The sequence below is a fragment of the Schistocerca gregaria genome, chromosome 2, assembly GCF_023897955.1.
Source record: "Schistocerca gregaria isolate iqSchGreg1 chromosome 2, iqSchGreg1.2, whole genome shotgun sequence".
NCBI lineage: Eukaryota > Metazoa > Arthropoda > Insecta > Orthoptera > Acrididae > Schistocerca > Schistocerca gregaria.
The window spans coordinates 636,793,776-636,814,209 of record NC_064921.1 but is presented as its reverse complement, the minus strand read 5'-3'; the positions used below and the strand labels follow the sequence as shown (position 1 = coordinate 636,814,209).

General features: G+C 36.3%; 1 protein-coding gene across 1 annotated transcript in view; it reads left to right on the top strand.

The window, feature by feature from the left end:
* LOC126334669 (esterase FE4-like) overlaps window positions 1-20,434 on the top strand; it is a 212,270-nt gene that overhangs the window by 89,089 nt on the left and 102,747 nt on the right. The window contains exon 3 of the mRNA XM_049997135.1: window positions 17,207-17,366. Coding sequence (XP_049853092.1) covers window positions 17,207-17,366 — 160 coding nt within the window. The remainder of the gene's footprint in view (window positions 1-17,206; window positions 17,367-20,434) is intronic.

The window sequence follows — 20,434 nt, the reverse complement described above, 5'->3', positions numbered from 1 at the left end:
TCTGAACCATAGCTTTATCAAGACTTGTATCAGCTGTTAATTATGCTACAAGACTAAAACTTGGTGTAGCTTTGTTAATTGTCCTATCTGATCATTGGTCTTAAAGAATTTGTTTTATCATTAAAATTTAAAGTACTTAATCTATAATGCTTATGTACATTTTACTCACAAAAGTAGTTTTTACTAAATTACTAAAAAACTAGAAGAGGTAACTGATTGCGGTATTCCCATTATTATTATTAGGGTGAACTGAAGCATCCTACCAATTTTCAATATTGTAGCTCTATTATTTCGCGCCTCTGATTTTTCCGAAAAACGCGGATTCTGGAGTCAATTTTAGTTTTATGGTTTTGGAAACCAGCGACACTCATTAATGACTTCTTACTGCACCTTCTCACCAAATTTTGGCTTCCTAGCGTCATTATTTAGCGCCTCCTATTTTTCTTTCAAAACGTGAATTTTACGTAAACTACTAATTTTATAACATTAAGATTTGTTACCTGAAACATTATTACATAGAACTATACTTTAACAAAGTTTTACACACAAATCTTAATTTTTACTTTTATGTTAAATGTGGTGCAATACTATATGCAGGCGCGTTACGATGACGTGGCGCTACTAGCAGTGAACTAGGGTAAGTCCCGTGCACTCGCTCGCCTCTGTATCTTATACATGATACAGCGCTTGCTTTGCTTCAACACCTCTGAAGTACCTTATTTAAAACTCTTTCTCTCCTTCTCCAAAGTTGGTAGGTAAATCAGTTCTTAAACGTAGCCTAGACAAAACATCAGCAACTGCATTGTCTGTGCCCTTAATGTATCTGATTTCATAATTGAATTGCTGCAAAACAAGGCCAATGAGTAATTCTGTTATGGTACAGTTTACACTCCTGAAGATAACACAATGCTTTATGGTCAGTATAGATGATGACTTTGTGACGTAGAAAGTAATTTTTAAATTTGTTGAATGTCCAATGTACAGTCCGAAGTTCTTTCTCAGTTACAGTGTATGTCTTTTCGTGTTTCTGCAGTACTGTACTAGCAAATGCAAGAGATCTATGTTCTATAACACCATCAACTTCAATCTCCTGAAATAAATGAGCACCCAATCCAACATCACTACTGTCTGTCATAATACAAAAAGGAAGAGACAAACCTGGTCTGAACAATATTAGTCTTTAACACAACTGTAGTTTGATCCCATTGAAAGCTGCCTGACACTCAGGATTCCAATCCCAAATGGTATTCTTCTTCAAAAGTTCACACAACCATGGAGCATTCAATGGCTGCTACAAAATTATCTATAAAACCTATTTAACCTAAAAATGATATAAGCTGTTTTTTGTTGTGAGGAATAGGAGGAAAGTTATCAATAGCATCAAGCTTCTCTTTATCTCATGTAATTCCTTTTTCAGATATAACATGTCCTAAAAATTTAACTTCTTCCACATTAAATTTACCATTACCTATTTTCAAAGTCATGTCTCTTGATTCTGATTTTGAAAACACATCTCTTAATAGATCCAAATGTTGTTCCTAAGTTTTTTCAGTGAACATAATGTCACCAACATACATAAATAATTTTCAACTCAACTCACTTCCCAAGATGGAATCCAGAGCTCTTATGACTTCGGGTACAGATAAATTTAGCCCGAATAGTACCACACAATATTGAAAACAGTTACCTCCACACAAAATGCTGTAGACTTTCTAGAATTAATTTCAAGTGGGATCTGGTGAAATCCAGAAGTCAAGTACAAACTACTCCTGTATTTTACATAATCAAATTTGTTTAATAGGTCATTCATGTTCTCGGGATGGTCATTCTCTCTGATAAGAAATTTATTATGCTGTCTAGAGTCCGAAACAGTTCTTATTCCACCATTTCTGTTACTTACCACAACTAGAGGATTATTGTAAGCACTCAATTACAATCCATGTTTCCATTTTCTGAATTTCTTTCTCTACATCTTTCCTTTTTGAAAATAGTATATTATATGGCTTTAGAAAGAAAGTTTGATGATCTTTAAGCTAAAGCATGCACTGGTAGCCATTCACTTTCCCTGGTTTTTCAATAAACACATTTCAAAATTCCAGTAACAAATTCATAAGCTGTTCCTCATTAAGAGTTATAGCTTCCTTTACTTTAGAATCTATTACATTTTCAATATCCAGGTCCTCAGTCTCATCAAAATCTATATCGTCATCCCCTGGTACTCACCTTGGTTCACAATGTTTTGCAAATAGTTACAACTTTCCCCACAGTTTATAACACAGAAATTAGTTTTGACATAAGTATTACTTTTAGGTTCCAAAATAAACAATTCCTTACCATTATCCAAAACAAGCCTCAACTTTCACTATCCAATCCATACCAAGAATTATATTTTCTTTCAGACTAGGGATCTCTAAGCATCCATGTTCAAAGGTTTTACCTTTTATATTAAATGTTTAAAGTACCTGAGATTTTACCAATTTGGTTTGCTGATCTGTAGCTCTTCTTATCTTTACACCTACAACAAGCATTTCCACAAACTTCTTTCTGTATATAATCTTGTCTCTAAATTGTTCAGATATCTCACAAATTGGGCTACCTGTATCAATCAAACAGTTTCCTTCTCACTGATCAACCTTATTCTTAATGTAAGGACATCCAAATTCTGAATCATGCCTTCAGAAAGATATATGAGAGATTGGAAGACTGTTTAGAACATATTGTAGTAAGAATTATACAAGTTGCATAGATTATGTCAGTGATTTTGAGGATATTATAAACAGTGTACAACACTCCTCACCAGGTTTTTCACTCTCTGAAATCATGTTTAATTGCAGACAAGCTATCTTTCTTTCTGAAAATGTTGAGTTTCCACCATGTTATTAGACACTTCATGTAAGAGAGAGAGATGAGATGATCATATGGCACTGTTGGCCGGGAGGCCCCGTGCGGGAGAGAGATCACTTTCAATTTCATCAAATGCTACATCCACACTGTTTTTGCAGGGTTTTACCAACTTTACTGGTATCATAGCATTACTTTGGTTACTCATGTTATTGAGTAAAGATGGAACACACTGAATGGGTTCCATAGCACAACTAACATCACTTGTTATGGAATACAAAATACATTACTGTCAAAATTACATTTCCTACCTAGATCTTCTTTCGCTTCATTCCATCAATTTGGATACAAATTTTGACTAACGACAACTAATGTATTCCAGAATGCACATTTACCTAAGTTGTCATCAATTTCATCCCAAAAAAATTTCAAAAAGTTATCACCTTTATTTTCTACAACAGATAAGTCACGTTGGGTTTTGGATCATTGCTCTGCATGACATTAATGAAAAACTGCTTTGACTTGGCTGGTATTCCTTGACTCTCACCTACATAATCACAAGCATGACATACCTTACTTGTATTCACAAATAACTCTGAGACTTTATTATTCTTAAACTCCAAAAATGCCTGGTACTCAACATCATCATTATCTTCTTCATCATCATCATATTCTTCCAAAATTACATAATTAGTAACATCATTAACAACACAAGTCTCATCTTCATTAAAGTCACCAACCTCACCTACATTCTTTTGCAATAAGCCACCAATCTCAGACTTACCAACCTCAGTTATTTCACAGCTCTCATTCACATCTACATAAAAAATACCATCTAATTCAGATCCAGTACCATCATCACCTGTTTTACACATATCAATAACACTGTCCTCTGATCAAGAGAAGAAATCGTTAGTACACATTACATCAAAATTTTCATTTCTATCACCTTCTGGTTTGTGATTAGTATCTACATCACTATAATTATACATAGTATTCAAAAATGTTTGATCAAAACATAAATGAGGAATCTGATGTTCCTTCTGTTCAACTTCAGGTACCTGTGCTAGATTATTGTTAATGTTTTTATTGTCTAATTGTAAGTGTACATTGGGGGTCCTGTGGTTGTTGTGTTTCCTCGTCCAAAAACTGTGGATCTTCATTGAGGTGGACTGACATTTCCTGAATAGTTTCCTCTATGATTGTTTCTCCTATTAAATTGCCCATGGTTATTCCTGCTGATGTTCAAAATTTCTGTCTCTATTACCATTCTGACTCTGATAGAAGTTACCACTGTCTCTGTTTCTATAGTTATTATCATTGTGATCGCTATCATTTCAATGTTTGTGGCATATGCTTCTTTTCACTGTACTATTCATCCTGTCAACATATTGTAAAAATTGTTCAAGGCAATCGTCAGGTTCATGTACTAAATCCCACTGCAATCTCTCTGGTAATCTCCTTTTGAATGCATCAATCAATGTCATTTCATCAAATGGTATGTCAAGGTGTGTTAATTTCTTAAGTTGATTCTTACAAAACTCTTTCACTGTACTGTCCCTATTCCTTTAATTTGGACCATTCAGAAATTCACATTTAATTCTTTGTTGTTCAGCTTCTGACCAAAATTTATTTAAAAAACTTTTTTCTAACTTTGATATGTTTCCCACTGACTTAAATTTAGATTTACCCAAGACCGAGCTTCACCTTCAAGACATTTTTTAACAATTTTATTTTTTTATAATCATTCATGCCTGACACAAAACTGTCTCTACAGTGGTGCAGAAAATCCACTGGATGTAAATTATCCGATGGAAAACTTTTGATTGGAATGTTGGACCACACAATTCCATTGTTTGAAAAATGCTTTTTGTAAATACAATTTTCCTGAACTACTGAAATTTTTTGATCTAAGACGTTTACATTAGTTAGCATACTGTTTACAACATTTAAAATTTTTTGATCTAAACTACTAAAGTTGTGTTCCATTTTTTCCTCAATGGCCTTCTGTTTAATTCTGACATCATGAATATTCTTCATTTCTTGTGCAGATTTGGCAACTAACTGATTTTCCAAAACAATAAATTTACTTTCTAAGACATCAACTCTTTTATTCACACTTTTTAATCCATCTGACAACCTATTTTTTAACTAAGAAACCTGATTACTAAGTTGGTCTATTTGTTACTGTGCTCTGTCCATTTTACTATTGTTTTCAGACTGTTCTATTTTCACTTGCTCTAATTTTGCCAAAATCAGCTGAGAAATACCGGCTTTCACTGTTTCTTTGCTGAATACACTTTCACTTGGTTCAAACATGTTCTGGCTCACTCCTACAGCTTTCACTTCATCACTACTATCCTCGTCTCAAAAAAAATTCACAAATAGTTTGTACTTATCTTTTCTCTTATTGATGTCTCTCATTGTAGCTGTAAAGTCTTCTTTGAATTCACCCAGTCCATCATTGTTGATAGTATCTCGTCACTGTTGATACGACTTGGGCAGCTCTCAGGTCTTCTTTCATTATGTGATTGGGACTTCATTAATATATAAACTGAAAATGATACGAATCTATTTTTTAATCTTTTCTTCTTCTCCAACAGACGAAACTTTATTATCAGTCAACTGATCACAGCTGATGCCCATGCATATAATCTTACCCTTCCATACATCAACATTAATTTTTCCTGTTCTTCAAAAGTTTCAAAAGCTTTGAGAGCTATAAGATATAAAAAAGAAAAACTTGTTGGCTGCAGTTCTCACGTCTGGGGGTACATTCTTGAGGCTGAAATTTTGCTTTTGTATGTTCCTGTTGATCTGGATAATGTGTGAAGATTTGCCTGTTTTATCTTGAATTTTATTTTTTGTCACATTTTTCAATATCATGCCGTCTTTACAATTTCCACTTCTATAACACCACAAATTACATTGTTAGTATCAATCGCACAAACATGTCCAATTCCGTCAGAGGCATACCCACTTCTCCTTATGTTCTGCAGTACCCACAATACTCCAAAGCGCTTACAAGGCATAAGAGTTCAGAAAATTTCCTGGTAAAAGTAGAATCATCCCCAAGACATAATATTATTTTGCAACTGAATCCAGAAATAAATTGAATAATTAGCATTCGATTGTGCAACCAATAATATGAATTTTAAGCATGCCAGACATTTGGTAACTTTAAACATTTACAAAAGAAAAGCAATCTTAACTGTATGTACAGAGTAGTAACAAATTAATTTCCTTTCGTACATTTTAGCCTGAAATATAATACATTGTATTCAGGATTAGATTGAATTTCTTTAGTCAAACAGCTGATATAATGTTCACCTATACAAGAATCAATAGTATACATGGTATAAGTTATTTCTATAAAAAAAATAATGTTAGAAAAGCGCGTCCCATAACAGCCAGGAAAGTTGTATAAGCAATACTTTAACATCATATTAATTTTCTTGAAATGAAGATGTACCGAAGGAATTCTTGGAAGTTTTCATTCAATTTCTCCTGCAATGTCTAAGTGGTACCATTGTCATTGCCCTCAGAAGAACCTCTGCTCTCACTAACAAAAAGACATTAAAAAAAAGCTTACTTTTCTTATTTTCCTGGTGTTATACCCTGTGGTGTCAAATTCTGGGTACTTCTGTAAATTCATGAAGAAATTATTATGCCACAACAGGGTTATCAGAACAATTTCAGGTGTTACTTGCTGAACTTTGTGTAAACAATAGTTCATCCATTTGTGATTTTTAATACTACCATCCAAATAAATACATGGAATGTGTAGTTAATAATACAGACTTATTCAAATGGGTCTGCATCATACACTTAGTGCACAATGGGACAGAGACAGCATTGCTCTTAAATATTTATTTAATCTTTCTACAGGTGGTAGGCACTACTCAGCAGACATAATGTTCATTAATTCTACCAGAAATTAAAAAATAAAGCAATACATGTCACGTTTAAAAATAAGTGCTTTTCCTTTTATATTAAACTGAAGCTCCTCAAACTTTTTTTTTTTTTTTTTTTTTTTTTTTTTTTTTTTTTTTTTTTATAGCACTCATATGTATCAACTTCTGTAACATACTCTTGCATTGCAATGAAGAAGGTATTTTTTTAATTGGACCATACACAATAACATTTGTGATAATTGTATGTGATAATTGTAACATCCAGGGAGAATGAGCTGAATGTCTGCAAACTGGAAGGATATATTGGCGAGAAAAAAAAAAAAAAAAGCTCTAGAAAGATGTAACAGTAATTGCAGAGAGATGATATATGTTCTTAGGCCTCATAGCACTACTTCTTGTGTGACCTGGAAGGTTGTCATTCCACATAGATCAATTAGACACGAATGCTAAGACAAAGTGAAAAAATGAAAGTGGCAGCCAGTATATCTCATTAATATCAGAAGAGGCAATAACAGTTTGTGTGCAAGTCTGAACAAGGAAAAATGACTAGGCTCTGATAGAAGGTTTGTCTTACTATGACATTTCAGTTCATATTTGGCATTCTATTTTCACAGAGGTCCATATGCAGAAACGGTGAATGTAAAAGAATCATACAAAGCTTTGAGTGGATACTGGCTCATGCAATGTGATCACAGCATGGAAGTCTGCCATTTTCTTCACTTGACCATTACAGTACTTGACACTGAAACACTGCAGGGCCTGTTAGCTTCTTAGCATCAGTGGTTTGATAGTGTCTGATATGGGCTGGATTGTTGGCACACATGTTATTTCTTCAACTTGCATTGTTCAGCAACCTCCAAAGCCTCAGAATGCAATGAGATGTGAGTACCATTATTGGTTTACTGACTGGTAACAACTAGTGTTGGCCCTGAGCACTATGCGGTAACATCTAGTGTTTTCAACCTTTTCTACAGTGATAACTCCATACATGTCAGATTGTACCCTACTGCCCATGATATGGCAGCCTGCACTGTTCGGTAGCACAGTGGATAAATGACAAGTGTGGTGATTTGGGGAATCACTGGATATGCCATATGACATGACACCAACATATTAAGATCAATCTCAATGGCAACCACTACAAAACACATGTCTTTGATAATGAAGTTGTGCCCCTCCTTTAAGTAATCTGCGTGCCATATTTCACCGCCAAGACTTTTTGTGTGATAATATCAACCATTTGGATGGCATTTAGATGAAGTGTAGCGCCACTGCAAGGTCTACTGATGTTGGGCTCACCATTTGGACTGAAAAATGCCACACAAATGTGGCAGCATTTCATTGATAAGAACCTCAGTAAACTATCTTTCTGCTTTCTGTATTTGGATGAGATCCTGTGAAACACACAGCACACATCCCCAGTAAGGACTGCACTCCTTGCCATTTCCATCATGTAGACTGCATGAGGCAATTCATGAGACACATTTGCCATGTTAATGGTGCCAATAATGTAGTTAGCAATTTTCTGTCTTGGATTAACACAATGAGTGCCACCTTAGACTTTTCTGCAATGGCAGAAACTGAACTGACTGACCAACAGATAACAGCACTCTTGAATGACAGCATCAGTGGGTTGACTATGAATTGAGTACTGATTCCTGGCAACAATATGCATGTGATACTTCACAATGCAGAGTGTGTCTTCTGGTCTCTCAGAATTCCCTCAGAATAATTGAAGATAACTTACATAAACTTATAACAATGTGCTCTCTGAATGAACACCAAGTTGGTCACAGAGTGGCTCGTTTGGCCCATTGTGGAAGCTAACAGCACAAACTGGACATTTACATGCATCAGCTGCCAATGCAGCAAGGTCAATTGCCAATCTTTCCTGCAATATGGTAAACATGTGACACCTAAAGGAAGATTAAAGCATGTACACTTATATCTACTGGGCCCACTGCCACACCCATACAGTTTCTGTTACATAGTAGCCATAGATGGAGTGACCTGCTGAGTGGAAGCTATTCTGCTGGTAGATACTGCGGTATCAGCCACTATCCGGTCAGCCACATTTCGTGCACTGCCAGTTATGCTGCCACATTTCCTACAGCCACCACCATAACATGAGGGCACTGCTATGAATGATTATGCTGCTGCCAATGAGATGCAAGCATCCCCTCTTTAAGTTCAAACATTCATGCACTGGCCCCACTTTGTGTGTTTGCCTGTTGAATAATATTTACAGACTTTTGTAGTGGACAGGTCTAAACATCTTCTGAATAGAAATTGTCACAAAGTCTCACATATTTATAAATCTTTGTATCTGTATATATTTCTATATTCGAATCTATTGTTAGCAACTGACTGCCAGAATATCTAGAAAGTTATGTATTACTTTTACTATTTGATATTAGATGTAGAATAAATGAATACATGAAATCTCTGTTTGCAAACTGTATCTGCTCCTCTTCCTGTATCAACTACAGAATCACACAGCATGCGAGAAGGATGTAACATATATGACAGCCAAAACAACTGCTCTGTAGTTCCTATAGATGTTGACCAAATATTTTCACATTTCTACATCTATAACAATGGGCCAAAGTCGAAATTTTGAGTCATACCTGTTTGTTGAGATATTCAAATTGTGCAGCATGCAATGGTTTTGAACTATGCCATACCACTCCCAAACTACCGACTTTGTTGAATGTTGCCACTGTCCTCTTAAGTCTGCTCTCATGTGCATTCCATGCAGTGGATGAAATTGCTGCCACTGGTGTTGTTTTGAGTACAAACAGCTTACAAAGAGAATTTGCAGTCATCATTGGGGGAAATGTTGTGTGGCAAATGCCAGTTTCTCCCTGGATTTCAACACTCCAACTCCACCCCCAACTGACAGTGAGTTACCAGCATTGGTAACACAGATGAAACAGCATATTGCCTCTGTATGTACATCTCTCTTTAGACTCATGACATGCTTTGAGTGTTTGTACATAAGGTGTACAAGAATTGTGGACTTGCCAAGCTTCATGAAGGCACTAGACGTGCAGCCCCACAACTGCCTTACTCTGGATAACTTAAGAGTGCTGCAGTGTACCAAACATACTTTCTAAATTCTTACTGAATGGCTTGCCCTTCATGGTTTCCATCCAAAGATTGAAAGTGTCTTAGGTACCTCAGGATCCAGAGGATGACAGAGGACTTGCTGTTCTATAAGAGGACCTTCTATCACCAATCAACACAATACCTGAACCGTTTCAACATGATTCTTCTCCCTCATAGATAGTGGACAAGGTATCACCATTATTGCTTTGAGATGATGCAGACCACACATTGTGCACTGCTAAGGCTGGGTCCTGCAGGCACTGCCCTACCTGACTGAGTACCTATGGTAATAAGGGTACCTCCACCAAAGGATAAGTCCATCTATGCACCACATGACAGCCTTCATCTGCATGTCAGACCATGGTATACGAGCTGACCAAAGTGTATCACTGTCTCCATGTCACCTACCAGTGCTGCTCTGCACTGGCAGGTGGTGGGGGTTCTATGAGGACAACAAGCTACAAAAGATTGATTGTGTGCTTTACATCTTAGAGAAAGGAACGTGTGTTTTTGTTTATTTTTGTAGTGAAGTTCTTTGTATAGTGAGTCTGTTTTTTGTATTTTGCTGAGTTTAACATGTATCTCTTGCTGTCTCACATTTATGGAAATAAAGTGGTACAATTTCATTCAACCACCCACAAATATTATATGAATATCCATTTGCATGGAATTTTCTGCACATTAACACTTTTAGTGGAAATTAAACAAGGTAAATTCCAGAAATTAGTTACATAACAATTAATATCAGCGTAAATATTAATACAGAAGTAAAAGTATTGAAATATGAGAGCATAATGTATCAGTAATGAATGGATATGATTTATAATCTGAGTATCTTGATCTTGTGTTGATGGGGTATCGATGTATTCGGAATGTGTGCTCGCATTCTGCCATGTTACAACATATGTCAACAAAATGGTTTGCCTCAAATAATTCCTGATTGCTATATAAAATGATGATAATCTTATAGATACAAGTGTTGTGGGTATAAACGCAGATATTGTGGTCACTGATACTTTAATATGTACCTACTTCAGTGTTTTTTCTCTGTGTCTAACAGCCTTCCTGTCTGCGGCTTGTGGTCTTGCTGTAGTGTTCTCGCCTCCCGCCCACGGGGTCCCGGGTTCGATTCCTGGTGGGGTCAGGGATTTTCTCTGCCTCGAGATGACTGGGTGTTGTGTGTTTTTCATCATCATTTCATCCTCATTCCCTCGCAAGTCAGCATAGTGGCATTAAAGAACTTGTGGAGTGGCGGCCGAACCGCCCCACGAGGCGTCTCCCGGCCACCAATGCCATACACTCATTAACATTAACAGCCTACCTGCATATGCTTCAAATAATTTACTACCTGATGTTTTCTACACAGCCATAACTGCACCACTAAATAGACTATACCTGTTGGTATACCCTAACCATTTTGTGTCTATGCATCCACACTTCAACACCTGCCCTGCTGGACAGGTGAAAATAGCTAGGCCTATTAATGGCCTGCTCTTGCCACATGTTGTTGTAGGTACTAACCAATCTTAAGAACACACTACTCTTAATAGCTATAATTAATAGTCTGCAAATGAAGTAAATACTGATGTATCATTCTTCAGTAGACTCACTCACCGATAACAATATTTGCTCCTATACCCATAACACCCTGTATATAGGGATGGGAGAGCTAATGTTTTATGTTTCCTAAATGATGTGTGACATGATTCTTTATGATTTACAGTGTGCATATTTTGATAATTTTTTCCTGTATCTTTAATATCTGTACTATGTTAGAAAAGTTTCCCCAAAAAACAATACCATATCTACTAATGGATTGTAAGTACCATGTATATGCTACTTTTTGTGTATCCATGTCAGTTCCATTTGATAATACAGTGGTCAAAATAAATGTTGCACAGTGATTTATTGTCAGTACTGCACATAACAGGAAACAAAACTATTTTGTTCTGCCAGGAACAGTCATAAGAAAATAAAAATTAAAAAATATTCAGTTCCACTTGATAAACACAAACAAAACCTTACAAAAGATTCCACTGCAAACATTACAGTTTCTTCTCACTGTCATCTTGCATAACACAGGTTTTTATGAACTGGCCCTGCTTGTAATTGGACACTTTTGAATGAGATGGGGTATACCCCTTACCAAAGCCTGTGGGATACTGTCCCATTCCTCCACCATCTCTAATGACCTCCATGTTGGTGGGACATTAAACCCAATATTCCTTCCCTTCCCATTTCTTCACAGGTCTGTAGAGGGGCAGGGTGATTTCAAAACTATTCATATTAGCATGGCCCATGCATTCTAAATGCACCTGAAATATGGAGAATATGGAGGTCATTCCATCCGACTGATACTATGCTCCACTAGGAATGTGTTCACATGATTGTGATGAAGTGTCATGCAGTGTCATCCATCAGAGTGAATCCCATTCCAGTATTTTTACCAAATAGAGCTACAATGTGTGCAAAGATGTCATCATGGTACTTCACTCCAGTCATCCTCCCATGTATAGGCACCGCATGCATATAAGGGTGGTAGTCTGTGATATACTCCACAAATGAATATCAGTATTGTCAGGGTTGAGACTGAGGTGGATCTCATGAAAAAAGAGCATTATGTGATGCTGCCTAGTTCACAAAGAGTGATTCAATGCCTATGCGACACAAGTCCCTTTCCAAACCTGATTTAGAGGAGGAGGCATGAAATTTGTTCTACTGTGTAATCCCTGCTTATGGGGACTATTTCTTATTGTTTGTGTTTACACCCCCACTCCTGTAGCTGCTGTTAATTGCTGCTGCAAGTGTGTAGCATTGTGTTGAGGGTTTCTAATGCTCTTATATAAAGATATTGCTCCTGCATAACTTTTGTTGTACTTCTGTTGCCACTTCTGTGATGATCATAAACTGATCCTGTCACTAGAAAATTGTTCCAGATTCTAGAGACATCACTTTGACTCACTACAACATTTTCTGTGACATCCAACTGTTTCATTGCCTGATCCATTAGAATGACTATATTGAATACCTGGTCATACATTATTGTTGTATGAGCCACCCTGAAGCAACACAAGTCCCATAATGATACACAGCACAAATAATATTGCAATGTTTACAAGTGATTTTGTTGCCACATACTGCCCCCCCCCCCCCCCATGGTAGAAACATGAACTGTTTCACCTGTAATTACATTACAAACATACCAATGAACTGATCTTATAACATATTTCTAGACCACAACATTCATTACTAAAGTTTTGACCATTGTATTTGCATTTCAAATACAAAGCTGCTCAATTTGTTAGCGAGGTATTCAATGTGTGCAAATCAGCTCAATTTTTTTATCTAAATTTAATCCTAACAGTTTGATTGAGTTAATTTCCTCTATACATTAGTTATGAATAATCAAAACTGCTCACATGTTGATTATTTGCTTTTGAATTGCACCATGTGAGTTTTAGATATGCTTGGATCCAATCCATTTAACTGAAGCCAAGTTTCTACTGCTCTGAGAATACTGATCAAAGATTTGGGAATTTCTTCTGTGTCCTGATTTTCAACTAACACAGAAGTATCATCTACAGAGAGAACTGACTGAAGCTGATATTTAATGGGAAATTATTAAAAGAGAACTGCAACAGAAAAGAACCTAGTGTGGAGCCTTGTTGGATACTGTAAGATATTATTTTCCTGTCAGAGTAATACCTAGTTGCCTGGGTAAAGTGGTAACTCTGGTTCCCATTAGGTCACCAAAGTTTAGTGCATCAGGTTTGGATAGCTCTTGGCTGGTTGGGCATTCAGGTTTTCCAAGTGCTGTTGGAAAGCAGGGTGCACTCAGCCCTTGTGAAGCAAATTCAGGAGCTACTTGATTCAGAAGTAGCAGCTCTAGCCATGAAAACTGACAACAGCTGTGAGAGCAGTCTGCTGACCACTTTCATATTCTCCACATCCGCATCCAGTGATGCCTATGGGTTGAGGAAGACATGGTGGTAGGATGGTACTGCTGGGGCTTCAAGGTCTGTTTTAATGGAATTTGTTTTTTTCTGAGTCAAAATAAGAATTTGCCTCATTTAAAGTATCAGTAATTCTAATCCTTTGCTTTCTGTTTGATAAATACAATTTAAGCCCTTGTAGGGCACTACACCTAATTGTCAAGTTTGTAAATAAGCAAGGTGCTGTGTACAGAATCAAACGCCTTTGTGTGGTCATAGAAGATTCCTGCCACCTTACATCCCTTGCCTAATGATGTGCTTATTTTCTCAATTCTGCTTTTTTCTCAACAAAGCTGCTTACTGTGTCTATGGTGTCTTTCCATTCTTGACAAACAAACAGATTCTTTAGGATAATGAAATATTTTGAAAAGAAGTTTTGGATTTTGGAAACAGCAAATTTTCACATATATTATGTATGACTCAGAGAACTGAAATATGACAATAATTTCCCATGATCTCTCTTGGCCTGTTTTTGAGAAATGCTTTAACTTTGGCATGTTTCAGAACCTATCGGTAGTAGCCCTCTTCAGAACACTGATTTATCACTTGAGCTAGTGGGTTTTCGATTAAGTTGTGTACTGCCTTAATAACTTAAGAGAACATTCCATCCCAACTCATAGAGTTTTTATTTTTAATGCTAAGTTTGCATTTTCTATGTCCTTTACATTAACTTTAAAAAGTTTTTAAGGTGTTCAAAGTTTTCATCTAGGTGAAAGGGATTTACTTTTTGTGTTATTCTGTTACTTTGAGATCATATTTTGCTACATTTATGAAGAATTCATTGAAGCACTCTGGTATTATCCTGTTATTTGCCAATAGTTTTGGCAACTGTCTTAACTATTCTTTTATAAAGTCTAACATCTTCAATGAATCAGTATTTCTGTTATATTTTAGTTCTCATTGCAACTGCCTCTTCCTAACAATGGAAATTCTATACTCTGGATGATTGACTTTATTGTATTTGTCACTTTATTGCTCCAGTTTCCAGATGGAAATGTTTCATTAATGATACTTAGAAAACTATTTAGAAATTTGTGAAGTTTTTGTTCTTGAGGTACAATGATCACTTAGCACAGCCTGTTGGTAACTCTTCCACCAAGGTATTTTATCAGCATGGTTCAAATTTCCATTTGGTCATCTAGATTTAGGTTTTCTGCAGTTTATCTAAACCACTTAAGGCAACAGCTGAGGTTGTTTCTTTGAAAGGACATGGCTGGTTTCCTTCCCTATTCTTCCTACCTGAGCTTGTATACTCACTCTAGTGACATTGTCATTGGTGGAACATTAAACCGTAATCCTGCTTCCTTCCATACTTTGGCAAGACAATACCAGACCACATGTGGCAAGGAATGTAAAAGCCTTTCTTAAAGTATGGTGGATGCCAATTTTTCCCTGTCTTCACAGTTTCTTGACATGTTGAATATGTTTGGAATGGGTTTGGATGACAGACTTTTTTATCACTATCCTCCATAAATCATTGTTGATACTTTGGGACCTCCCATACAAGATGCATGTAAGGAGGTTCTCCACCAACACTTCCAGGCCCTTTTTGATTGCATGTTATGACCTATACAGTTCCTGACTGCAGAACATGGGACTTCATATCATAGCAAAGGTTCATTGTTAGACATCACATACAGTTCTGTAATTATTATGACTGTATAGTGAAATGTATCTTATCTGTGTACAAAGTTCACTTCAGTCCCATCTTGTAATTTTTGTAGTCATTAGTGTATCCTGGTTTATTCCTGTTATACTCATATATTTTGCATGAAATGAAACAGATTTTGTCTTAAAGGTCTTTGTTGAAACAATTGATCACACTGGCACAATGGTTACAGCACTGGACTTGGGTTTGGCAGGACTGGGTCTAATCATACAGATTTAATTTTTCAGTGGTTTCCCCAAATTGCTAAAGTTGTACCAAGATAGTCCTTTTGAGGAGGACATAGATAATTTCCTTTACCACCTTTGCCCAATTTAAGCTTATGCTCTGGCTCTAATATCATTATTGTTAGAATGATTTCACTTATTTTGAACATTCCTTCCAGCAAGCAATGCACCACAAAAGTAAAAAAAAGAAAAAAAAATGTTTCAGGAAGTGCACTAAATAACATAGTCCAGTCATTTTCTTTTTTTATAAGATGCTAAACCCACTTGTTATCTGCAGCATATTGGAAAGGTGAATCTATTGAGAAGTGTGTTATGAGTGCTCATGTAACATGCTTGGTAAAGTATTTCTCACTATTGACAGTGTGGCATGGACACATATCCAGATAGGATCTTAATTTCAATCTATAATATGAAACTGATTTTCAGTTAACAGATTTAATGGTCAAAGTGGTCCAACATGACTATTAATACTACAAGAAATGTGTTTACTGACCAATATCTCTATCAAAAGTAGATTTATCAATTTCAGCTGATTAAAATCTAATTTATAAATTAGTACCCTCTATTGTAGGCCTGCTGCTTCAACAATGCAGGTTTTATTGAAAACTAATTAATTACAAGTAAATCACAGATATATCATGACTCCTCTTAAACTAAACATAAACAAAGAGTCAGTGGTGGACACCTCATAGTCAATAAAGTACACTGCAGATTTACTGATAACTCAAATTTCAGTGCTGTAGAAGACAGTAAGTTTGTCTTACTGAGAAGCACTACAATATGAAACACTCTCTTGGTACTTGAATAAACCATTGGTTTCTTCATGATAAGTCCAATATGCAGTCAAACGGAGAATGGAAACAGCAACATATTAGCGAAATAGGCAAGCCCATGTACAGGCCAAATAGTGATGGCAAGGAATAATAAATACCAAATCATTGTCCAGAAAATGCACAGCTATTACAAGGTCATCATAAATAAGTCCATCAGATAGCATAGAGAGTACACATTAGTGAGCTGTGACAAGTGAGTCCAAGATAGTCGGTCGCAGTTCTTGAATCTGCCACTATTATCTACCTTTGTGACCTGGCACTGTTTCTTTCTACTGTAAACTAGATTTAAAATTTTAAGGTTTTGGACAATGTCCTCCTTCAGAGATAACTAATACAGTACAGACACACACACACACACACACACACACACACACACACACACACACACACACACACACACATGCACACGCACACAAAAACAGTGGCTGTATTGTCCTGGTACATCAGTCTGATTCAACAACATATTATGTGCTTGTACACAACTCAATGCCTCAGCCATATGGCGAGTTGATTCCTTTACTTCTCCTATTATTTGTTTTCCACACAGAACTATCCTGTATTAAATAAATATGTGCCTTTACTTTAAGCTAACCAAGATAGAAAGTGATGGTAGACTGTATTTCAGTTACCCAAAGGGACAAGGTTTGATCTATTGCCTGTTATGTTCTGGATACACGGTGGTGGCTTCACAGCAGGTGATGGATCTGACAGTTTATATGGACCAGATCTTCTCATTGAGTGTAATGTTCTGGTTGTCACCATCAACTACAGACTTGGTGCCTTTGGTAAGTGTATACCACAATTTTTTAAAAAGTTGTGACATTGTTGTTCTCTATTTGGAATACTGATCATGTGAATTCAATCTTCTTCAACCAATTTCTTCTTCATTCTTTTTCTTTCTTTTATTTTTCTCCACAGTTTATTAATGGATTTCTTCACCAAATATTTATGAATTACTTGAAACACTGACTCCTGAAATAATAATTTTATTGCACTAAGAAACACAATCTTGCATCATTTGATCACCAAGCTCCTTGAGCTTTATGTTCACTCTGCAGCAGAGTGTGCATTAATTAAAACTTCCTGAGTGATTAAAATTGTGTGCTAGACTGAGACTCAAAATTGGGACTATTGTCTTTCACAGTCAAGTGCTCTACTGATGAGCTGTCTAAGCCTGACTCACTACCTGTCCTTACAGCTTTAACCAGTACCTCATCTCCTACCTTCCAAAATTAGAAAAATAAGTGGACGAGATACTGGCAGAAGGGCAGCTATTAGGGCTGGTCACAAGTCTTGTTTGTGTAGTTCAGTGCCCATGAAAGACAAAGGTCACAGGTTTGAATCCCAGTCCTCCCAGGAAGCTTCCTTGGATTACATATTCTTTGTCTCCATTAGACAGCTATTTTCAATTAAAAAAAAAAAAAAAAAAAAAAAAAAAAAAAAAAAAAAAAACTGAGAACCGAGAGAGGAAAAAAGAAAAAGGTTGAGTCACATTTGTTCTTCAGCTGCTGCTGCCTAGCCTCCCAGACATGCAACAATAAACTGTGATGCATCACTGAACACATAATACTACACATTATAATTAGTGCCATGCGGGGTAGCCATACTGTCTAAGGCGTCTTGTCACGGTCCGTGCGGCTCCCCATCTCAGAGGTTCGAGTCCTCCCTCGGGCATGGGTTGTCTATAGTATAAGTTAGTTTAAGTAGTGTTTTGGCTTAGTGACCGATGACCTCAGCTGTTTGGTCCCATTAGACCGTATCACAAATTTCCAATTCTCCAAGTACAATTAGTATTTGCTCAAGTTACATGTCATCACCTCTTATAGTCCAGAAACCCTTCCGACAGAATTAAAGAACCCACAAAAGTATATTTCCACATTCATATAACTTAATGCAACAAGTATATATCATAAATAATTCTTTTACCTCTTCAGAGTACCTGTCCTAATTCAATTATACTAATTACTTAACTGTTAAAATGTGCGTAATGAAACCTACCAATCAAAAGTTTTATGGTATTGTAGTGCCTCATACATTTTCTGTTATATTTCTTACCATGCTTCACAACGTTAAACAATTTGTATTTAATTTTGATATTAACAAATGATTCCATACAGAGGAGTGAAAGAAGGAAGGAAAATTAGAGCTTATTGTTCTGTTGATAATAAAGTCCTTAGAGACAGAGCACAAGATGAACGGGTGAGGGGTAGAGGGGGGCGGTAGGGGGGGTTAGGGCAAGGTGGGGGGGGAGGGGGGGGGGCTAGGGAAGGAAATCAGTCATCTGCTCTTTGTCTGAAGCTGTTTGTCTGCAGTGATTTAGTGAAACCATAGGAGATGTAAGTGTATGGCCAGATGGATATTTGAATTGTCCCTCTCCCAAATGCAAGTACAGTGTCCTAACAAGGAAAACCTGAATTTAAATTCTGAATTTTATTTGATCCTCCAGGATTGCATGGTGTACAGATAGGTTAAAAGGAGAAAATATTCATTGTCATCTACTTCTGAACCATTTGTATAACATTGTAACATCATCAATTATACACAAATTTAATGTGATAAATACTCTTCAATACTGTAAAATTTGTTTTCCACCATATAGTCCTTCAAGTTTTCTGAAAAGTTTATGTCATGTGCACTGTCATGCAGGTTTTTAGGATTTTATTTATTTCTTTTTATTTATTTATTTATCCATCCGTAGACAATCAGGATTGTATGGATGTTGTCAACATGAGTATATACAATAGGTACACAAATTTATAATTGTCACAATCGGAATTCATGAATATTATAACAAGATGCATTTTTAAACCACTTAATGACACAGTTGCTAATTTTTACATATTTCTATGCATTCACATCATCTCAAGTAATCATTGACAGTATAAAAGCACGATTCCGAGAGATATTCTTTTAGCGATTTCCTCAGGTTATCTATTTTGCTTATGTCTTTGATCCCTTGTGGAAGTTTATTGTATAATTTAATTCCATTATATAACATGCTATTTTGAGTTTTTGATTTGTTTTTCCTATAGAGGTGTAAGTGTTGTCTGTGTCTAGTGTCATGTGCATGTATGGAACTGTTTATCAGGAACTGGTCAATGTGTCTTTTTATGTATATTACTGTCTGCAAAATGTATTCACACGGAACTGTCAATATACCCAAAGATTTAAATAACTCTGTGCAATGGGATCTACTGCTACTTTTTGTTATGATTCGTACGGCCCGTTTTTGCAACTTAAATATTGTTTGTCTATTCTGCTCTGTTGATCCCCAGGAGGTTATGCCATAACTAATTATAGAGTGGACATACACAAAATATGCAGTTCTAGTACACCGGCTACTACACACTGAATTTATAATCCTAAGTGCATAGCATGCTGAAGCTATTCACTTTCCAAGTACCGCAGTGTGCTTGGTCCAATTTAGTTGAGAGTCGACATGCATGCCTAAAAATTTTGTTGATGGTACACATTCTATGTGCTCGTCATTAACTTTTAGCTTGCTACTGTTCGGTTTTCTGTTTAAGTGGAAGCTAATACTGTTGTTTTTTTTTTTTTACATTTAGGGTTAATTTATTAGTCTCTAACCATTGGCATACATGCTAAAGTGTTTCCTCAGCTTTTTCATTGAGTGCACTTGGCGACTCAGCTTTGATTAGGATGTTACTGTCATCAGCAAACAGTACTGATTCACCATGTTTGACACTTTGTGGAAAATCGTTTATGTATATTAAAAAGAGGATTGGGCCCAGCACACTTCCTTGGGGGACTCCTATGTTGATGGATTCTGGGTTTGAAAGGTGTGATTGGAGTTGGTTTGAGTGATCTCCACCTGTTGGACCCTGTTTTGCAG